General features: G+C 46.9%; 1 protein-coding gene across 2 annotated transcripts in view; it reads left to right on the plus strand.

Annotated features, from left to right (window-relative positions):
* The window catches only part of LOC138737261 (phosphofurin acidic cluster sorting protein 2), a 284,998-nt gene that overhangs the window by 173,544 nt on the left and 90,651 nt on the right, over window positions 1–20,803 (plus strand). For both annotated transcript variants that reach the window (XM_069888004.1, XM_069888003.1), the window contains exons 7-15: window positions 1,642–1,722; window positions 3,652–3,711; window positions 13,414–13,565; window positions 15,537–15,630; window positions 16,084–16,164; window positions 17,777–17,895; window positions 19,299–19,431; window positions 19,939–20,043; window positions 20,259–20,365. In XM_069888004.1, the coding sequence (XP_069744105.1) occupies window positions 1,642–1,722; window positions 3,652–3,711; window positions 13,414–13,565; window positions 15,537–15,630; window positions 16,084–16,164; window positions 17,777–17,895; window positions 19,299–19,431; window positions 19,939–20,043; window positions 20,259–20,365 (932 nt within the window). The remainder of the gene's footprint in view (window positions 1–1,641; window positions 1,723–3,651; window positions 3,712–13,413; window positions 13,566–15,536; window positions 15,631–16,083; window positions 16,165–17,776; window positions 17,896–19,298; window positions 19,432–19,938; window positions 20,044–20,258; window positions 20,366–20,803) is intronic.

Below are 20,803 nucleotides of genomic sequence, written 5' to 3' on the forward strand. Positions count from 1 at the left end.
TGGGATAGTTAAGAAGGCCTATGGGATGCTGGGTTTCATTAATGGGGGGATTGAGTTCAAGAGTAGAGAAGACATGTTACAACTCTACAAATCTCTGGTGAGATCCCACTTAGAGAATTGTGTTCAGTTCTGGTCACCTCATTACAGGAAGGATGTAGAAGTCGTGGAGAGGGGCAGAGGGGATTTCTCAGGACTTTGCCTGGATTGGGAAACAAGAGGCAAGATGAGCAGAGCTGGGACTTTTCTCTCTGGATCGTAGAAGGATGAGAAGAGACTTGATGGAGGTCGACAAGATTCTGAGAGGCATAGATAGGGTGGATGGCCAATACCTGTTTCCCAGGGCAGGATCAGCAAACACCAGAGGATGTGTGTACAAAGTGAAGGGAGGGAAGTTTAGGGGAAACGTCGGGGGAAGTTCTTTAAACAGAGAGATGTGGGGGCCTGGAATGCCTCGCCAGGGGTGGTGGTGGAGGCTGGAACATTGGGGGCATTTTAGAGACTCTCAGACAGACAGATGGATGGAAGGAAGATAGGGGGTTCCGGGGTAGGGAGGGGTTAGTATTTTAAGGAATATATGGGTCAGCACAAAATTGAGGGTCGAAGGGCCTGAACTGTGCTGTAGAATTCAATGTTCTAAGTTCTCTTGAGCGTTGCTGTGATGTTTTCCCTGATGAGCAATGCCACTCCTCCCCTTTCATACCTCCCCCCCCCCCCATTTTTCTATCACGTTCCCCTCCTGCAACCAAATTTCACTAATGGCCACCATGTCATCATCCCACGTGCCAATCCATGCTCTAAGCCTGTGTGCCTTTCCTGCAACACTCCTTGTGTTGAAGTAGATGCCCCGGAGAACATTTCCACCACGTCCAACCCATTGACTAACAGTGCCTGTAATTTTCACATCATCTTTTCCCTCCTCCTCTCCTCTATCTGCTCTGGCAGTCGAGTTCCCCTCCCCCTGTAAATGTAGTTTAACCTCCCACCCCCTCTCCCCACCCTGTCCCCGAGGCAGCACTAGCAAACCTTCCTCCCAGGATATTAGTCGTTCCCCCCCCCACCCCCACCCCGCCCCAGTTCAGATGCAAACTGTTCAACAACCCGCAACACGTGACACTCTATTTTTCTTTCATGCATTTGCCTGTTTGAAATGTCCCTATTCCAGCCTCCTCCTCCACCACCACCCCTGGCTGTGCATTCTAGGCCCCCTCAACCAGTACAGATGCACTCTGGTATTTGCAATTGTCACCCAGGGAAAGGTGCTGTCTTCCCATCCTAGCCAAGTCCCTCATAGTCTTCCATCCCTCCATCCCATCACTCCTCATCCTTCAGTGCTCCAAATGAGCTAGAATGTTTTAGCCACAAGCGCCCTGAGACATTGGATTCCCTTCAGGAATGAGGGACTTCATTTGACTGGAGGGGGATGGAGAAGGTGGAATATGACACAGGCTAGAAAGGCCGAAGGGCCTGCTTTCTGGCCTGTCATGTTCTATGTTTAAAAGTGGGATTCATTCTTGATCGGGAATAGTGCACGTTGCGTTGGAGTCAAGGTATGATCATTTCTCTGCTGAGAGGGGAGGATGAGAGGGATGTATGTGAGGGTCTGCCAGCCTTGCCCTGACCTGTGCTGTGTGTTGTGTCCAGGATTTATATGATGAAGACGATGAGTTGAGGAAAGACAAGAAGACGCACCGGAAAATGATGCGGGCCACCTCAATGGCACGGGTAACTCTGCGACAGCAGACCTCGTTAAAGCAGCCCTCTCCCCACCCAGCTGCCATCCTTCTAGCCGGTGTGCATGACGACTCCTAGTCTGCACTGAGAAGTGGTCCCCTCACTCCCCAAACCAGCCTCCGGTCAGCATTAGGGGGTTGAGAAGGAACTTCCCCCATTGCAGCCATATCCCACAACACTGGCAGCCCAACCCAAGTCCAAAAACCTGCAGCCCCTCTGTACCTGGTACGCACCACAACACCCCCGCTGGAAATGAAATATGTCGAAAAGTGTACGGTCATGCACTTTGGTCGAAAAAATACACGGGCAGATGATTTTTAAATGGTAAGAAATTTAAAATGCCCAGATGCAAAGGGAGCTGGGGTCCTCGTGCAGGAGCCTGGAGGTGGTGAAGAAGGAAAATGCGAGGCTGGCCTTCACTTCCAGAGGAATCGAGTATAAGAGGAGGGGTGTGATGTTGGGGGCTTATCAGGCCCTGGGGAGACCCCACGTGGAGCATCGTCAGCAGTTTTGGGCTCCTTGTTTTGGGGGAGAGGGAGGGAATGTTGACACTGGGGAGGGTTCAGAGGAGGTTCACAAGGATGATTCCTGGAGTGAAAGGGTAATCACATGAGGAACATTTTACAGCTCTTGGCCTGGACTCGCTGGAATTTAGGAGAACGGGGGATCTCATCAAAACATTTCAAATTTTAAATTTAGACATTTAGCACAGTAACAGGCCCTTTCAACCCTTGGGCCTGTGCCACCCAATTGACCTATAACGCAGGAATATTTTTGAAGGGTGGGAGGAAACTGGAGCCACCAGAGAAATCCTCACAGACATGGGAGAACACACAAATGCCTTATAGGATTTGAAACCTAGTCCCTGGTGCTGTAACTTGCTATGCTAACCATGTCGCCAATGTTGAAGGGATGGACAGAGTAGATGGAGAATGGTTGTTTCCCATGGTGGGAGAGTCTGGGACAAGAGGGCACAACTTCAGGATTGAAGGACGTCCACTTAGAACTGAGATGTGGAGGAATTTCTTCAGGCATAGGGTGGTCGATCATTGGCGGTTGTGGAGGCCGGGTCATTGGGGGTATTTAAGGCAGAGATTGATCGATTGCTGATTACCAAGAGTACCAGTGGTTATGGGGAGAAGGCTGGGCAGTGAGGCTGTGGGAAAATTGATCAGCTCATGATGGAACGGCAGGGCAGACTCAATGGGCTGAATGGCCTATTTCTGCTTCTCTGGCTTATGGCCCCATCATCACCGCAAGGATAGGAGAGAATGGTGGAGGATGGAGGCAGGGGAGAGAATAGGAGACAACAGAGGAAGGGGAGGGGAGATCTGGAAGTGAAGAGAGACATTAAACAATTTCAGTTACAAATCTCATGATAACCTTGCCCAAACATTCTTCACCCCGAAGGGGAGTGGGCAGCTCGCCACCTGAGGGAGCAGAGTGGACAACAGCTGCTTTCTCACAGCTGGGTGGAAAGGGAGCAAGCCTTACCCTCTCCTGCTGGCTGTCAGTCTGGCTAAATCTGCCCCAGGGGTGGGGAAGATTGGGTGAAGATTTACCTTCAGTGCCAAGCCAGCTATCGGAGTATTCCCCCGTCTGGGAGGCAGAGATTCCCAGTCCCATCCTGCATCCTTCGTTAACAGGTATGGGTGTGTGGGAGATGTTGCCTTGGTCTCAGCCTTCTGCTTTTCCTGCATGTCCATTGTCCCGAATCCCTGTGCTGAGGATTGCTGAGATCTACCTGTGACAGGTGTCTGGGTACGGCCAGAACATCCCCCTTCCTTGCCTGTTTCAGGAGGCTTGTTTGAAATGAATTGGGCAAGTTGCCTCTCTGCCTGTTCTGGCTTTCCCTCTCCATTATGAGATAGGATGTGGTCTCATTCTCAGCTCACACTCTTTGTTCTTTCCTCCACACAGCAGCCCAACTTTAAACAGAAGTTTGTCGCCTTGCTGAAGAGATTCAAAGTAACAGATGAGGTACGTACCATTTAGAACAAAGAGCAAAGAACATAAACATTACAAGACAGTACAGGCCCTTTGGCCCTCCACATTGTGCCACCCCGTATGTTACTTCCTCTCCCATAACCCTTTATTTTTCTTCCTTCCACATGCCTAAGAGTCTCTTAAATTCCCCCAATGTTCCAGACTCCACCACCACCCCTGATGAGGCATTCCAGGCCCCCACAACTCTCTCTGTAAATAACTTTCCCCTGACATCTCCCCTAAACTTCCCTCCCTTCACTTTGTACACATGTCCCCTGGTGTTTGCTGATCCTGCCCTGGGAAACAGGCGCTGGCCGTCCACCTTATCTATGCCTCTCAGAATCTTGTCAACCTCGATCAAGTCTCTTCTCATCCTTCTACGCTCCAGAGAGAAAAGTCCCAACTCTGCTCACCTTGCCTCATCAGACTTGTTTCCCAATCCAGGCAACATCCTGGGAAATCCCCTCTGCCCCCTCTACACAGCTTCCACATCCTTCCTGTAATGAGTGATCATGCTGAACAAAATTCTCTAAGTGTGGACTCACCAGAGATTTGTAGAGTTGTACCATGTCCTCTCTACTCCTGAACTCAATGCCCCTATTAATGAAGCCCAGCATTCCATAGACCTTCTTAACTACCCTATTATCCTGTGCGGTGACCTTGAAGGATGTTTGGATTTGGACCCCAAGGTCCCTCTGTTCATCCACACTCTTCAGTAACCGACCATTAACCCTGGACTCAGCCTCCTGGTTTGTCCGTCCAAAATGCATCACCTCACACTGATCCGGATTGAACTCCATCTGCCATTTTTCTGCCTAACTCTGCATCCTGTCGATATACTCTTGTAACCTTAAACAACCCTTTTTTTGAATACTTTATTTAAAATTTTAAACCACATTAGTTTCAAATATATTCAATATGACAATTCATTTACAAAAAACAATGTGGTATGTAAGAAATCCCCCCCTCCCTCATTCCCTCCTGTCCACCCCACTAGCCCTCCCTCCACTCCCTTTCTCTCCCTACTACTCCCAACCCCAAAGATAGAAGAAAGAGAGGAAGGAGATTCACCCATGAACAACATAACTAAATGCCACGGAATAGGGTAACACCACCACAACGGGGCGAAAACCATTCAAAACTTTAAACCCATATAATCCAAATAAGGGCTCCACATTTTCCGGTAAAAAGATGATTGTCATGTAAATTATATGTTTTCTTTTCCAATGGAATGCATGAGCTCAACTCCGTATGCCAATGTTGCAAACTAAAATCAATCTCATTTTTCCATGTAATTGCTAAACATTTTCTCGCTACAGCCAAGGCTCATCTCAAAAACGCAATTTGGTACCTGCTTAATCTCAATTTCAAACCCAACATTTTAACATTCCCTAATAAAAATAATGTTGGTTCCATCAACAATTTGATCTTAAAAACCTTCTCTTAAAAACTCCTTAAGTCGTGTCCAAAAAGGTTTAACAGTGTCACATGACCAGGTAGAATGCAAAAAGCACCTACTTCTTTATGACAACTAAAACATAAATCTGAAGAAATTAAATATAACTGATGTATAAAATTATAATGAATGATCTATAATTTCACATTGACAATCTTAGTCACACTATCTTTATATAAATGTCACCACCCTTCCTGATGAATCTTTTTCCCACTTTCATCTAGACTTATGTAAATCTATCGGAGACAATTTATTTCGAAATAACAAATACATTTCAGATATAATTTTTTTTTCTTCCTGCCTTCCATAAGTAGAATTTCAGATTTTGACAGCATTGGCAACTTTAAAGCATGTCCAAAATTATCCAAAAATAGAGCTCTAACTTGGTACTAACTAAAAAGAGAACTTTATGTATTTCATATTTTTCTTTCATTCTTTGAAAAGAAATAAAATAACCAGCTTCATAGCAATCTTGTACAGTCTTAATTCCTTTCTGATCCCAGATTTTCAAAAGCTGGTTATTAAGAGTAAATGGAAAAAGTTTATTCTGTTATAAAGGTGTTTGATCTGAAATTTTCCCCTGTGGTCATATTTCCATAATTTGCTCTTTCTTCTCACCAGTTTTAGCTAACGCAATATTAGCCTATACCATGGATTTTCCAAATCAAACATTCTATTAATACATTTCATTTGTGCTACTTTATAATAATTTTGAAAATTCGATAATTGCAAACCTCCCAAATCCTCCCTCCAAGTTAATTTTTGTTAAGATACCCAAACCATTTGATCTTTCCACAAAAACTTCCTAACAATAGAGTTCATATCTTTGAAAAATTTTTGAAGAACTTTACAAAGAATAGATTGAAAAACATTCATCTTGATACATTTAACTATCTAATAATGTTATAGGTCAATCTTTCCATCCATTTAAGTCCTTTTTAATTTTATGAAATAAAGGTAAATAATTCAAATCATAGAAATGATCTAAATTCTTATCCAATCTAATACTTCAATATTTAATTTGATCTGTCCATTTTCTCGCAATTCATTTTATAACCTGATATTGCACCTTATTGTTTCAATCTTTCATATAATGATTTTAAAGAATTTTGGGGTTCTGTTCAATAAATCAAAACATCATTAGCGAATAAATTGATCTTGTACTCCTCAGATTTCACTTTAATACCTTTGATATTGTTATCTTGTGTATGGAGTCAAAGGGCAACCTTGTCTCGTAGATCTTTCTAATAAAAAAGACGATGACATTTGACCATTTGTCACCACTCTGGCAGAAGGGTTTCTATATAAAGATGCAATCCAACTGAGGGGGCGTGGTGTGATGCCGTAGGAGGAAGATGTGGAAAGTGCCTCTCCTGGCAGAACTAATTAATACCTGATTTTAAAAAATTTTTAAAAATAGAATTGTCTTTAACTAAACTTCTTGGAGGTCTCAGGAGATGGCTGCAAAGAAACCTAAACCTCAAATGGCCTACTTTGTCGATTCAGCCATGATTTTAGTTCCTCTCCAGCCCCGATTGACAAAGACTTCTCAGGTGAGAATCCAGGCTCTTGTGCTGCCCTCTTGGGGAGCTGGGGAGAGTGGCGCTGGAGCATGGAGGAAAGCTGTGGAAATTACTGCAGAGTCAGTGCGCATGCTCGGGACTTCGCGCATGCACACCACTGAAGCGACCGCAACGGAGCTTGAGGACCCAACTTCTGCAACGGTGGCAGGACATACACGGGCCAAACAGAAAGCTCGTTCACAGTTCCAACCTTTGGCCACATCTACAGAAGAGGAAGAAGAAGAACTTGAAGAAGAGGAAGAAAGCTTTGTACAACAATCTCAAGGAGAAGAAACAGAAGATGATGTGGAAGATCAGGATATTCAAGGTAAAGTGTTCAAGGATGTTCAAGATGTTAGCTCATCTCCTCTTGACCCACCGGGTTTTGATAAAATTTTTGAAAAAATTGACTTAATTAGCCCAAAAATGGATGCTAAATTTGCTGAGGAAAAGCTGATTTTACTGAAAACAAATGTGACAAAATGTAATAAATCTTGGATAAAATTAAAGTTCAGAGATTTGAAGAAGACTTTCATGACCGCCATATGGAAGTGGAACAATGGAAGGACACAGTTAACAAGATTGAAGATTCTTTTACAGCGTGGGAAGTTGAGAAGAAAGGTTTATTACAAAAAGTTGATATGTTGGAGAACCAGAGCAGAAGAGATAATGTGAAAATTGTTGGTCTGCCTGAAGATTTTGAAGGCAATAACCTAGTGAAATTTTTTTAAAAGTCGTTACACCGTATCCAGGGCAACCACCACACTCTGTCTTGATTAAATGCCCACGTTATCAAGATAGGGAAATGAGTTGAAGAATGGCAGTTCAAAGAGCAAGGGAACAATGAGGTCCTTTGGTAAACCAGAATAACAGAGTATTCTTTTATGCTGATTTGAGTAATGAAATTGTTAAGAGAAGAAAAGATTTAATCCAGCTAAGTCTGTTCTGTGGAACAAGGGATATAAATTTGTTTTTCATTATCCAGCAGTCCTTAAAGTTTTTTTATGGACAGTATTAATCTCAATTTTTTGCCAATGAATTTGAAGCTTTGGAGTTTGCCAATTCGCTGTCCAATATCAAGAAAAATGGAGAGGAGAGGTATCTATCTCAAAAAGAGGGGAACCAAGAAAAAATGAGAGGAGAGGTTTCATCTGGGGAGCTACCGACTAAAGTTCAAGTCGAAATTGATGAGGATCAAGTTAACAGAGACCTTGAAGAAGCATAACATACTTGACTAATCAAAGTTTATTTACGATATTCTGTCTGGGGGAGGTGGAATCTCTCTTTTTTTCTGCTTTCCTCTTCCAAGGCCTCAGGCCACTAGTGGTGAGGGCCACTTCTCATTATTAAGGAGTTAGTGCTGACCTAATCGGCGCTTTTAGGTTTTTTTCTCTTTTTTATTATTTAGGGTTTCTTTCTTGAAGATGTTATGTTTCAAAGTTTGGCTGTGGAATTGGGGTATCCCGGAATGGAAAGGGGAGTTCTTTTTTTTAAAGAAATTATAATATGTCAAAACAAGGTTTGAATTACGTTACGCTGAATGTGAACGGGCTCAATAATCCAATTAAAAGGAAGAGAGTTTTGGCCCATATTAAAAAATTAAAAGCGAATATTGCTTTTTTACAGGAAACTCATTTGATAGAGAAAGAGCATCAAAAGTTGAAAAGGGAATGGGTATTTTAATTAATAATTTTAATTAATAAAAACTTACTTTTTATATTACAGTCAGTAGTTACTGATTCTTTTGGTAGATTTGTATGAGTGAATTATCAGATTTATTCAGAATTTTGAGTATTTATGAATATTTATGCCCCTAACATTGATGATGATAAACTTATTTCAGATGCTTTCTTTAATTTGGCACAAATAGATAGAAATGTATTAATTGGTGGAGACTTTAATTGTTGATTAGATGTGATTTTAGATAGATCAACAAAATCCTTGGTTGAGACTAAGGCGGCTAAAAAAATTATTGATATTGATGGAAGAATTAAATTTGGTGGATATTTGGAGAAGATTGAATCCTAGAGAGAGAGATTATTCATTTTATTCTTACCAGTTTGATTCATATTCTAGATTTGATTTTTTTTTCCTACTTTCGGCTCATTTGCAAGGAAGAATTGAAAATGTACAATATAAACCTAGAATTATATTGGATCATTCACCATTGGTGATGTCATGTTTAAATTTGGATAGAATTGAAACAGTTTATAGATGGAGATTCAATTCATCATATGGGATGTGTTAAAGGCTCATTTGAGAGATCAGATAATGTTTTTCGACTAAAGTTAAGAATTATCTTCAGGAAATAGATAAATTAGAGAAGGAAATTGCAACTTTGGAAAAAAAATTACAAAATCATCCATTGGAGAAAAAGAGGCTAGAACTGGAGAATAAGAAAATGCATTATAATTCAATTCAGACATAGATTGATTGATTTATAGAACTAAACAAAACTACTATGAGTTGGGAGAACAGGCACATAAGGTGTAGACTTGGCAGTTCAAAGCAGAGCAAGCTTCAAGGGTTATTACTGCTATCAAAAAAAGCAGGAATTACTTATAAACCACAAGATATAAATAATTATTTTCAAGAATATGTAGCGATTAGTGAGACATGGTTGCAGGAGGGATGTGATTGGCAACTGAATATCCCTGGGTTTCGTTGTTTTAGCTGTGATAGAGTCGGAGGGGCAAGAGGAGGTGGGGTTGCATTGCTTGTCAGGGAAAATATTACAGCGGTGCCTAGGAAGGATAGATTAGAGGCCACATCCACGGAGGCTATTTGGGTGGAACTGAGGAGTAGGAAAGGAGAGGTTACACTTGTAGGGGTGTATTATAGACCACCCGGAGGGGACCGAGACCTAGAGGAGCAAATCTGTAGGGAGATAGTAGATATTTGTGATAAGCACAGGGTTGTAATTATGGGAGATTTTAATTTTCCACATATAGATTGGGAAACACATTCTGTGAAAGGACTGGATGGTTTAGAGTTTGTGAAATGTGTGCAAGATAGTTTTTTACAACAATATGTAGAGGTGCCGACCAGAGAAGGAGCAGTGTTAGATCTACTGTTGGCAAATGGGATGGATCAAGTGTCGGAGGTTAGTGTTGGCGAGCACTTCGGGTCCAGTGATCATAATGCCATCAGCTTCAATGTCATGATGGAAAGAGAGAAGTCAGGGCCAAGGGTTGAGGTTTTGGATTGGGGAAAAGCTAGATTTGAGGAGATGCGAAAGGACTTGCAGGGTGTGCATTGGGACAATTTGTTTTATGGGCAGGATGTAGTAGAGAGATGGAAGTCTTTTAAAGATCAGATTTTGAGAGTGCAAAAGCTTTATGTTCCTGTTAGGTTAAAAGGAGGGGCAAAAGGTTTGAGAGAGCCGTGGTTTTCAAGGGATATTGGAAACTTGGTTCGGAGAAAAAGGGAGGTGTACATTAGATATAAGAAGCATGGAGTTAAGGAGATGTTTGAAAGATACATTGAATGTAAGAGGAATCTTAAGAGAGGAATTAGGAAAGCTAAAAGAAGGTACAAGAAAACTATGGCAAGCAGGGTGAAAATTAATCCAAAAGAGTTCTACAAATATGTTAATGGTAAAAGGAAAGCTAGAGACAAAATTGGTCCCTTAGAAAATCAGAGCGGAAAACTGTGTGTGGAGCCTAGAGAAATGGGGGAGATATTGAACAGTTTCTTTTCTTCGGTATTCACTAAGGAGAAGGATATTGGGAGATGTAAGATAAAAAAAAGCAAATTGGGTAAATATGGGGAATATAGAGATTACAAAAGATGTAGTTTTAAGGCTTTGGAAGAATATAAAGGTGGATAAGTCTCCGGGACCAGACAGGATCTTCCCCAAGACATTGAGAGAAGTGAAGGAGGAAATAGCAGAGGCTCTGGCGGTAATTTTCCAAATGTCATTAGATATGGGGATAGTGCCGGAGGATTGGCGCATTGCGCATGTGGTTCCGTTATTTAAAAAGGGTTCAAGGAGGAAGCCTGGCAACTATCGGCCTGTAAGTTTGACGTCTGTGGTAGGTAAATTAATGGAGAAAATTCTTAGAGATAGTACTTATAAACATCTGGATAGACAGGGTCTGATCAGGAGCACTCAACATGGATTTGAGGGAGGAAGGTCATGTTTGACCAATCTGATTGAATTTTTTGAAGAGGTGACTAGGAATGTGGATGAGGGTAGCGCAGTGGATGTTGTCTATATGGACTTCAGTAAGGCCTTTGATAAGGTACCTCATGGAAGGTTAGTTAGGAAGGTGCAGTCTTTAGGTATAAATTTTGAGATAGTCAAATGGATTGAACATTGGCTGAAAGGGAGAGGCCAGAGAGTGGTAGTGGATAATTGTCTGTCAGGTTGGAGGCCGGTGACCAGTGGTGTGCCTTAAGGATCTGTATTGGGCCCATTGTTGTTCGTTATTTACATTAATGATCTAGATGATGGGGTGGTGAATTGGATTAGTAAATATGCAGACGATACTAAGATAGGTGGAATAGTGGATAATGAAGAAGGTTTTCAAAGATTGCAGAGGGATTTGGGCTGCTTAGAAAAGTGGGCTGAAAAATGGCAGATGGAATTTAATGCTGATAAGTGTGAGGTGCTTCATTTTGGTAAGAAGAATCAGAACAGGACATACGTGGTAAATGGGAGAGCATTGAGGAATACAGAAGAGCAGAAAGATTTAGGAGTAACGGTACATCGTTCCCTGAAGGTAGAAACTCATGTGAATAGGGTGGTGAACAAGGCTTTTAGTATGCTGGCCTTTATCAATCATTGCATGGAATATAGGAGTTGGGAGGTGATGTTGAGATTGTATAAGACGTTGGTGCGGCCTAATTTGGAGTTCTGTGTGCAGTTCTGGTCGCCTAATTATAGGAAGGATATAAACAGAGTGGAGAGAGTGCAGAGAAGGTTTACCAGAATGTTACCTGGGTTTAAGCATCTAGAGTATAGGGAGAGATTGGACAGATTAGGTCTTTATTCTTTGGAGCGTAGAAGGTTGAGAGGGGATTTGATAGAAGTATTTAAGATTTTGAAAGGGATAGACAGAGTGGATGTGGATAGACTATTTCCGTTAAGAGGAGGAAAGATTAAAACAAGAGGACATGAGTTAAGAATTAAGGGGCAGAGGTTTAGAGGTAACATGAGGGGGAACTTCTTTACTCAGAGAGTGGTAGCCGTGTGGAATGAGCTTCCGGGAGAAATAGTGGCGGCGGAGTCAATTGTATTATTTAAGAAAAGGTTGGACAGGTCTATGGATGAGAAGAAGATGGAGGGTTATGGGCATTGTGCAGGGAGGTGGGACTAGAAAGGGGTGTTTGGTTTGGTGCGGACTAGAAGGGCCTAATGGCCTGTTTCCGTGCTGTAATTGTTATGTTATGTTATCTTATGTTAAATGAACGTTATAAATTGATGCAATATTTCTTACATCAATTGTATTTAACCCCACAAAAACTGGAAAAAAAAACAACTTATTTCTTCAGATTTATGTTTTAGGTGTGGTCAAGAAATAGGTACTTTTTTTTCAATTGACGGACTTGCCTTAAGGTTAAATGTTTTTGGTTACAAATTAAATTGTTTTTAGGATAGGTATTAAAAGTGAATTTACCTCTTGACTCATTTTTATTAGGGGATCTTAAGTCAATTACTTTAGGATTGAGATTGACTATGTATCAAATTGAATTTTTATGTTTGGGTTTGGCTGTCTCTAAAAATGTTTAGCTATTACATGGAAGTCTGATTTGGTTTTAGGTATGAAAAGATGGCATAATGAAATGAAAGCCTGTATTTCTTAAGAAAAGATAACATACAATTTGAGAGATAAATACTTTTTCTTTATTAAAGTCTGGAGCCCATATTTGAAAGTCATTGGTGTTAAAATTTGACCCCTCAGTCCGCTTCAGTTGATGTCACCGTGTCCGCAGCCAAAAAGTTAAAATATTACTGTATTTGTTAATGATCTTATTCTTTTGTAGGTGGGGAAGGGAGGAGGGAGGGTATTAGTGGGGAGGTTGGGAGGGTTTTTTTAATCTATATTTAATCACATTATGTTTGTATCAATATATTGTAATTAATGTTATGTTATGTGCTTTAAATGTTTTAATAAAATATTAAAGATTCAATCCAACTAATAAACATTGGTCCAAATCTAAATTTTTTCAGTACTTTAAATAAAAAAATTCCACTCTCCCTTTCAAATGTCTTTTCGGCATCTAATGTTAAGACCATTGGTAAGTCGGATTCCTCCGAGAATTATGAATCAAACAAATTAATTTTACAATATTATCAGCAAAATAATGATCTTTAATAAAACCAGCTTGATCTAAATTTATTAAACCTGGTAAGTAATCCATTTGCTCGAACCTTAGTTACAATTTTATAGCCTCAGCACCAGGACATTGTTACCTCAGCGCCGTGACATCGTTGTCTCAGCGCCGTGACATCGTTGTCTCAGCGCCGTGACATCGTTGTCTCAGCGCCGTGACATCGTTGTCTCAGCGCCGTGACATCGTTACCTCAGCACCGGGACATTGTTACCTCAGCGCCGTGACATCGTTACCTCAGTGCCGTGACACCGTTTCTGGAGTCAAGGTGCATATGATGAGCTCTGATGTGTGTGAGTACCCTGCTGGTTGAAAAGCACAATAACCCTATATGTGTTGCAGGTCTTGGACTCAGATCCTGTTGACCACACCCAGGAAGCTGAGGACGATCTTGACCTGCTCTACGACAGTTTGGAAGTTTACAATCCTAGCGACAGTGGTCCTGAGATGGAGGATAATGAGAGCGTTCTCAGCACGCCAAAGCCAAAACTGAGGTGAGCTTCTTGCACTGGTTCCACTGCAAGATTTAGGACACATCCCACCCCTCCATCTTTCATCCGCCTGAGCTGTCGTGGTCAGTGTGTGACCGCGTCGTATTCGCAGTTCGTGTGTTGTCACGTTCATGGCCGTTGTGTGGTTACATCATGTTCACGGTTGGTGTACATGGTCGCATTCACGGTCGGTGTGTGGTGACATCACGTTCATGGTCGCTGAGTGGTCGCGTTGCATTCACAGTCGGTGTCTGTGGTCATATTACGTTCACGGTCGCTGTGTTGTAGCGTCACGTTCACGGTCAGTGTGTGTGGTCATGTTGCATCCACAGTCGGTGTGTATTTATATTGTGTTCACGGGCTGTGTGTGTGATCGTGTCACGTCACGGGCGGTGTGTGTGATTGCGTCACGTTCACGGGCGATGTGCGTGGTCACGTTGCGTCCACAGTCAGTGTGTATTTACATTGTGTTCATGGGCGGTGTGTGTGGTCACGTCTCGTTCACGGTCAGTGTGTCTGATTGCGTTGCATTAAAAGTTGGTGTGGTCACATGACATTCACGATCGGTGTGTGTGGTCACTTCGCGTTCACGGTCCATTTGTGATCATTTCATGCTCACGGTCAGTGTGTGGTCATGTCGCGTTAACGGTCAGTGTGTGGTCACGTCTCGTTCACGGTCACTGTGTGTAATCACTTCATGTTGACGTTCAGTGTGTGGTCACCTTTACGGTCAGTGTATGGTCACGTCTCGTTCACGGTTGGTGTGTGGTCACACCTCGTTCACGGTCAGTGTGTGGTCACGCCTCGTTCACGATCGGTGTGTGGTCACACCTCGTTCGCGGTCACTGTGTGTAATCGCGTCTCGTTCACGGTCGGTGTGTGGTCACGTCTCGATCGCGGTCAGTGTGTGTGTAGTCATGTTGCATTCACGGTAAGTAATGTTGTAGCGTCCTGTGCAAGGTCGGTGTGTGGTCATAATCACGGTGGGTGGTCACGTCATGTTCACGGTCGGTGTATGTGCAGCATAAATTCACCACAGGAGAGCTGGTCTGGCCACACTGTAAACTCGCCATCACTGGAGACCTGGTCTGGCCACACTTTAAACTCACCACCACTGGAGACCTGGTCTGGCCACACTTTAAACTCACCACCACTGGATACCTGGTCTGGCCACACTTTAAACTCACCACCACTGGATACCTGGTCTGGCCACACTGTAAACTCACCACCACAGGAGAGCTGGTCTGGCCACACTGTAAACTCGCCACCACTGGAGAGCTGGTCTGGCCACACTGTAAACTTGCCACCACTGGAGACCTGGTCTGGCCACACTTTAAACTCACCACCACTGGAGACCTGGTCTGGCCACACTTTAAACTCACCACCACTGGAGACCTGGTCTGGCCACACTTTAAACTCACCACCACTGGATACCTGGTCTGGCCACACTGTAAACTCACCACCACAGGAGAGCTGGTCTGGCCACACTGTAAACTCGCCACCACTGGAGAGCTGGTCTGGCCACACTGTAAACTTGCCACCACTGGAGACCTGGTCTGGCCACACTTTAAACTCACCACCACTGGAGACCTGGTCTGGCCACACTGTAAACTCACCACCACAGGAGACCTAGTCAAGCCACATTGTAAATTCACCACCACAGGAGAGCTAGTCTGGTCACACTGTAAACCCACCACCACAAGAGAGCTGGTCTGGCCACACTGTAAACTCGCCACCACTGGAGACCTGGTCTGGCCACACTGTAAACTCACCACCACAGGAGACCTGGTCTGGTCACACTTTAAACTCACCACCACAGGAGACCTGGTCTGGCCACACTGTAAACTCACCACCACAGGAAAACTGGTCTGGCCACACTGTAAACCAACCACCATAGGAGAACTGCTCAGACAGTAAAAAGTCATGCCCTCATGACGAAAATGGCACTGACAGTTGGTTTCCACTCTGTTATAGGCCATTCTTTGAAGGGATGTCCTACTCAACTTCACAGACAGAGATTGTTAGTCGGCCTGGTGAGAAGACTCAACTCCAGCAGCAACCGGCTCCAGTAAGTACCTGATGGAAGAGGTGTCCCGGCTGGTCCCCTGTTCCTGCCAATGCTGATTTCCCATCCGCCTCATCGACAATCTTCTGTCCCCGCCGATCTTCCATTGCCTTTATCACTGCCGATCTCCCATCGCTGCTGATCTCCCATTACTGCCAATCTCCTGTCCCAGGATATACCAATCTCCAGTCCCTGACGCCATACATCTTCCGATCCCGCCAATCGGCCGTCGCAGCTGAACTCCCATCCTTGTCAATCTCCCATCCCCCTCACTGCTCGTCTCCCCTCCCAGAGTACACCAATCTCACATCTGTATCACCAAAAATCACTCATAACTGTCCCCAGCAATCGGCAGTGCCAGTCACCACTGATCTCCCAAATCCGAGCGAGGGAAATGGTGAACTGTGAGTCCAGGGTCAGTATTTCTCCATGCGGTTCTTCGGCCCATTTCCACAGGCAGAGCTTCAGCCCTCAGATAGTAAGACCACGAACAACCCAAGTCACCAGGTGGAGGCCGCTGATGAGTGGTTACCTGTGGTAAGTGATGGGAGCAGTAAACTGGGACCAATCGAAGAAAATGTTGGGGGATTGGGAGTATTGCTGCAGAATTGGGACTGGGCCCAATGTTCCTGCAACAGTGGGACTGGGACTGGGCCCAGTGTTCCTGCAGCAGCGGGACAGGGACTGGGCTCAGTGTTACTGCAGCAGTGCGACTGGGTCTGGGCTCAGTGTTACTGCAGCAGTGGGACTGGGTCTGGGCTCAGTGTTCCTGCAGCAGTGGGACTGGGTCTGGGCTCAGTGTTCCTGCAGCAGCGGGACAGGGACTGGGCTCAGTGTTCCTGCAGCAGTGGGACTGGATCTGGGCCCAGTGTTCGGGCAGCAGTGGGACTGGGTCTGGGCCCAGTGTTCCTGCAGCAGTAGGACTGGGTCTGGGCTCAGTGTTACTGCAGCAGTGGGACTGGGTCTGGGCTCAGTGTTACTGCAGCAGTGGGACTGGGTCTGGGCTCAGTGTTCCTGCAGCAGTGGGACTGGGTCTGGGCCCAGTGTTCCTGCAGCAGTGGGACTGGGACTGGGCTCAGTATTCCTGCAGCAGTGGGACTGGGTCTGGGCCCAGTGTTCCTGCAGCAGTGCGACTGGGTCTGGGCCCAGTGTTCCTGCAGCAGTGGGACTGGGTCTGGGCCCAGTGTTCCTGCAACAGTGGGACTGGGTCTGGGCTCAGTGTTCCTGCAGCGGTGGGACTGGGTCTGGGCTCAGTGTTCCTGCAGCAGTGGGACTGGGTCTGGGCCCAGTGTTCCTGCAGCGGTGGGACTGGGTCTGGGCTCAGTGTTCCTGCAGCGGTGGGACTGGGTCTGGGCCCAGTGTTCCTGCAGTAGCGGGACTGGGACTGGGCTCAGTGTTCCTGCAGCAGTGGGACTGGGTCTGGGCTCAGTGTTCCTGCAGCGGTGGGACTGGGTCTGGGCTCAGTGTTCCTGCAGCAGTGGGAATGGGACTGGGTCCAGTGTTCTTGCAGCGGTGGGACTGGGACTGGGCTCAGTGTTCATGCAGCAGTGGGACTGGGTCTGGGCCCAGTGTTCCTGCAACAGTGGGACTGGGTCTGGGCTCAGTGTTCCTGCAGCAGTGGGACTGGGTCTGGACCCAGTGTACCTGCAACAGTGGGACTGGGTCTGGGCTCAGTGTTCCTGCAGCAGTGGGACTGGGTCTGGGCCCAGTGTTCCTGCAGCAGTGGGACTGGGTCTGGGCCCAGTGTTCCTGCGGCAGTGGGACTGGGTCTGGGCTCAGTGTTCCTGCAGCAGTGGGACTGGGACTGGGCTCAGTGTTCCTACAGCAGTGGGACTGGGTCTGGGCCCAGTGTTCCTGCAGCAGTGGGACTGGGTCTGGGCTCAGTGTTCCTACAGCAGTGGGACTGGGTCTGGGCCCAGTGTTCCTGCAGCAGTGGGACTGGGTCTGGGCTCAGTGTTCCTACAGCAGTGGGACTGGGTCTGGGCTCAGTATTCCTGCAGCAGTGGGACTGGGTCTGGGCCCAGTGTTACTGCAGCAGTGGGACTGGGTCTGGGCTCAGTGTTCCTGCAGCAGTGGGACTGGGTCTGGGCTCAGTGTTCCTACAGCAGTGGGACTGGGACTGGGCTCACCCTCTGTTTTTGTTTCGCAGGAGCTGGAGGATGATGATGTCAAGCCAGCAGATACAGAAGGATGGGAAGCTTCCACAGAGCGTCTCCTTCCCCTGGGGAAAATAACCAAGACAGAATCACAGCTGATTGTGTCCCCGAGGTAAATATGGTATCCTTCTGACAAAAGCAGACACACCCACTCACCCACGCTCTATCAAACACACAAACCTACCCTATCTATGTCTGTCTGTCTCTCTCATGCATGCACACGTGCTCTCCCCCACCCACACTCTCCCTCACCCACACTCTCCCTCACCCACACTCTCCCTCACCCACACTCTCCCTCACCCACACTCTCCCTCTCCCACACTCTCCCTCACCCACACTCTCCCTCACCCACACTCTCCCTCGCTCACACTCTCCCCCACCCACACTCTCCCTCACCCACACTCTCCCTCACCCACACTCTCCCCCACCCACACTCTCCCCCACCCACACTCTCCCTCACCCACACTCTCCCCCACCCACACTCTCCCTCACCCACACTCTCCCTCACCCACACCCTCCCTCACCCACACCCTCCCTCACCCACACTCTCCCTCACCCACACCCTTCCTCACCCACACTCTCCCTCACCTACACTCTCCCCCACCCACACTCTCTCCCACCCACACTCACCCTCACCCACACTCTCCCTCACCCACACTCTCCCTCACCCACACTCTCCCTCACTCACACTCTCCCCCACCCACACTCTCCCTCACCCACACTCTCCCTCACCCACACTCTCCCTCACCCACACTCTCCCCCACCCACACTCTCCCCCACCCACACTCTCCCCTCACCCACACTCTCCCCCACCCACACTCTCCCCCACCCACACTCTCCCTCACCCACCCTCTCCCTCACCCACACTCTCCCTCACCCACACTCTCCCTCACTCACACTCTCCCTCACCCACACCCTCCCTCACTCACACTCTCCCCCACCCACACTCTCCCCCACCCACACTCTCCCTCACCCACCCTCTCCCTCACTCACACTCTCCCTCACCCACACTCTCCCTCACTCACACTCTCCCTCACCCACACTCTCCCCCACCCACACTCTCCCTCACTCACACTCTCCCTCACCCACACTCTCCCTCACCCACACTCTCCCTCACCCACACCCTCCCTCACCCACACCCTCCCTCACCCACACTCTCCCCCACCCACACTCACACACATTCACATGGAAACACACACTCACACTCTCAACTACACATTCACACTCACATTTTTACACACACACACACACATGGATGCCCTCTCACATACACAAACACACACATAGTGCTTCTCACCCCCACACATACTCTTCCCCACACCCACCCCTGCCCTCATCCATCCTGTCCCCACTCTGCCCACTGCCTTCGCCAGGTGGGACCCATCTGCCCCATTGTTCTACATGGTGTGGACTGGCATCAGTCTGGCTTTTGGAGGTCCCTTATGGGTAGACAGTTCATGACCTGACGTGGGTATAACTGCCAGGGGAAACAATGTTCTTTTCTGTACCCGGCAGCAAGTCCGAATGCCAACAGCTGCGAAGGCCAAGGAGCACATCGCTGAGAGATCGTCACATCACGAAGACGCAAGGGGACAGACCCAGCAGTTTCGACAGCGAGTGTTTGGCCAACACCAGCCTCCACAGCCAGGTGAATCATTCCCCCACCCCCTTCGGGAAACAACAAGTCCATCAGGAACAGTTCATTTCTTCTCCTGTGTTGGGCTGACTCTGGGCACCATCGCCCCCACCGCGCTGTCGCCCCCAGGTGCCGCGACCCAACGCATCGTCATCCCAGCTGATGTGCCCCCTCTGCGACATCACCCCCAGGGTGGGCTCAAGGCTGGGGTATCTTCCTCTCCTTCTGCAGCAAGATGCTGGGGGATATTCACTAGCATCTTTGGACATCGTCATCCAAATCGCCTTCACAGGATTGTCCAGCCCAGCATCCCCACACACAGATGCAAGTCCTGAGTGCTGGCTGGGCTGGCGTTCCCTTTGTACAAACCCAGGGAAGGGAACACCCCTCAGTCTTCAGTGTTGTCAGTGCAACAGGCAGAGCTTTGGGGAAAATTAGTGCCCAACCACCCATAGTGAGGACGAGATCGTACTGTTATCGATGCTCCTGGCCGCTCTGACTGCCTGCTGTCGTTGTCAGGTCCCGCGCAAGTCTGTCTATGACCAACTGAACCAGATCCTGATCTCGGATGAGCAGCTGCCAGAGAGCATCATCCTGGTAAACACCACTGACTGGCAGGGGCAGGTAAGGGACGTGTGGGCACTCTCACCCCGACACTCTGAGCCAGACCCTTTCACACCTGCCCCTCTCCCCTGACCACTCCTCCCCAACCCTCTCCCTCCAACCCATGATCTCTCCCCTCTGACACCCCTCTCCCTCTCCCCCGACATTCTCCCTACACCCCCGACTCCAGTGGGAGCAAGGCATTGCCTGGGTAACAGAGTGCCACTGCCTTCCAGTACCTGTACGAGCGGCTGCAGGAGAAGAGCCAGCTGATGGTGTGTACCTGTTCCACGGCCGACATCCACGCAGCCTTCAACACCATCATCACCCGGATACAGCGCTTGTAAGTAACCTCCACTACTCCCTCGGTGTAGGAGTCCACCAATGCTGGGCCGTGAATCTACACTCCGGGTCGGTCCCCTGTCTCGTGCAGAGGTTTAGGGCAGGGTCTGTCCACTGGCACATACAGAGGGCAGGTGAAGGACACACCATCAAACCTGCATTAGTATCCACACCAGGGTCACCATTGTGAGCAGGCCTCTGGGTGCAACCCAGCATCAGATGGGAGCTGCTCCGCTCAAAAACTGGAGAAGCTGAAAAAGATGTGGAAGAACGAGGGGAGATTTGATCGAGGTATTTAAAATGATGAGGGGGAGAGACAGAATAAATGTAGGTCGGCTTTTTTCACTGAGGGTGGGTGAGATACAAACCAGAGGACATGGGTTAAGGGTGAAAAGGGAAAAGTTTAGAGCAGAGCATCAAACACTACAGCACAGTACAA

This window comes from Narcine bancroftii, chromosome 6, assembly GCF_036971445.1.
Source record: "Narcine bancroftii isolate sNarBan1 chromosome 6, sNarBan1.hap1, whole genome shotgun sequence".
In the NCBI taxonomy this organism is placed as follows: domain Eukaryota; kingdom Metazoa; phylum Chordata; class Chondrichthyes; order Torpediniformes; family Narcinidae; genus Narcine; species Narcine bancroftii.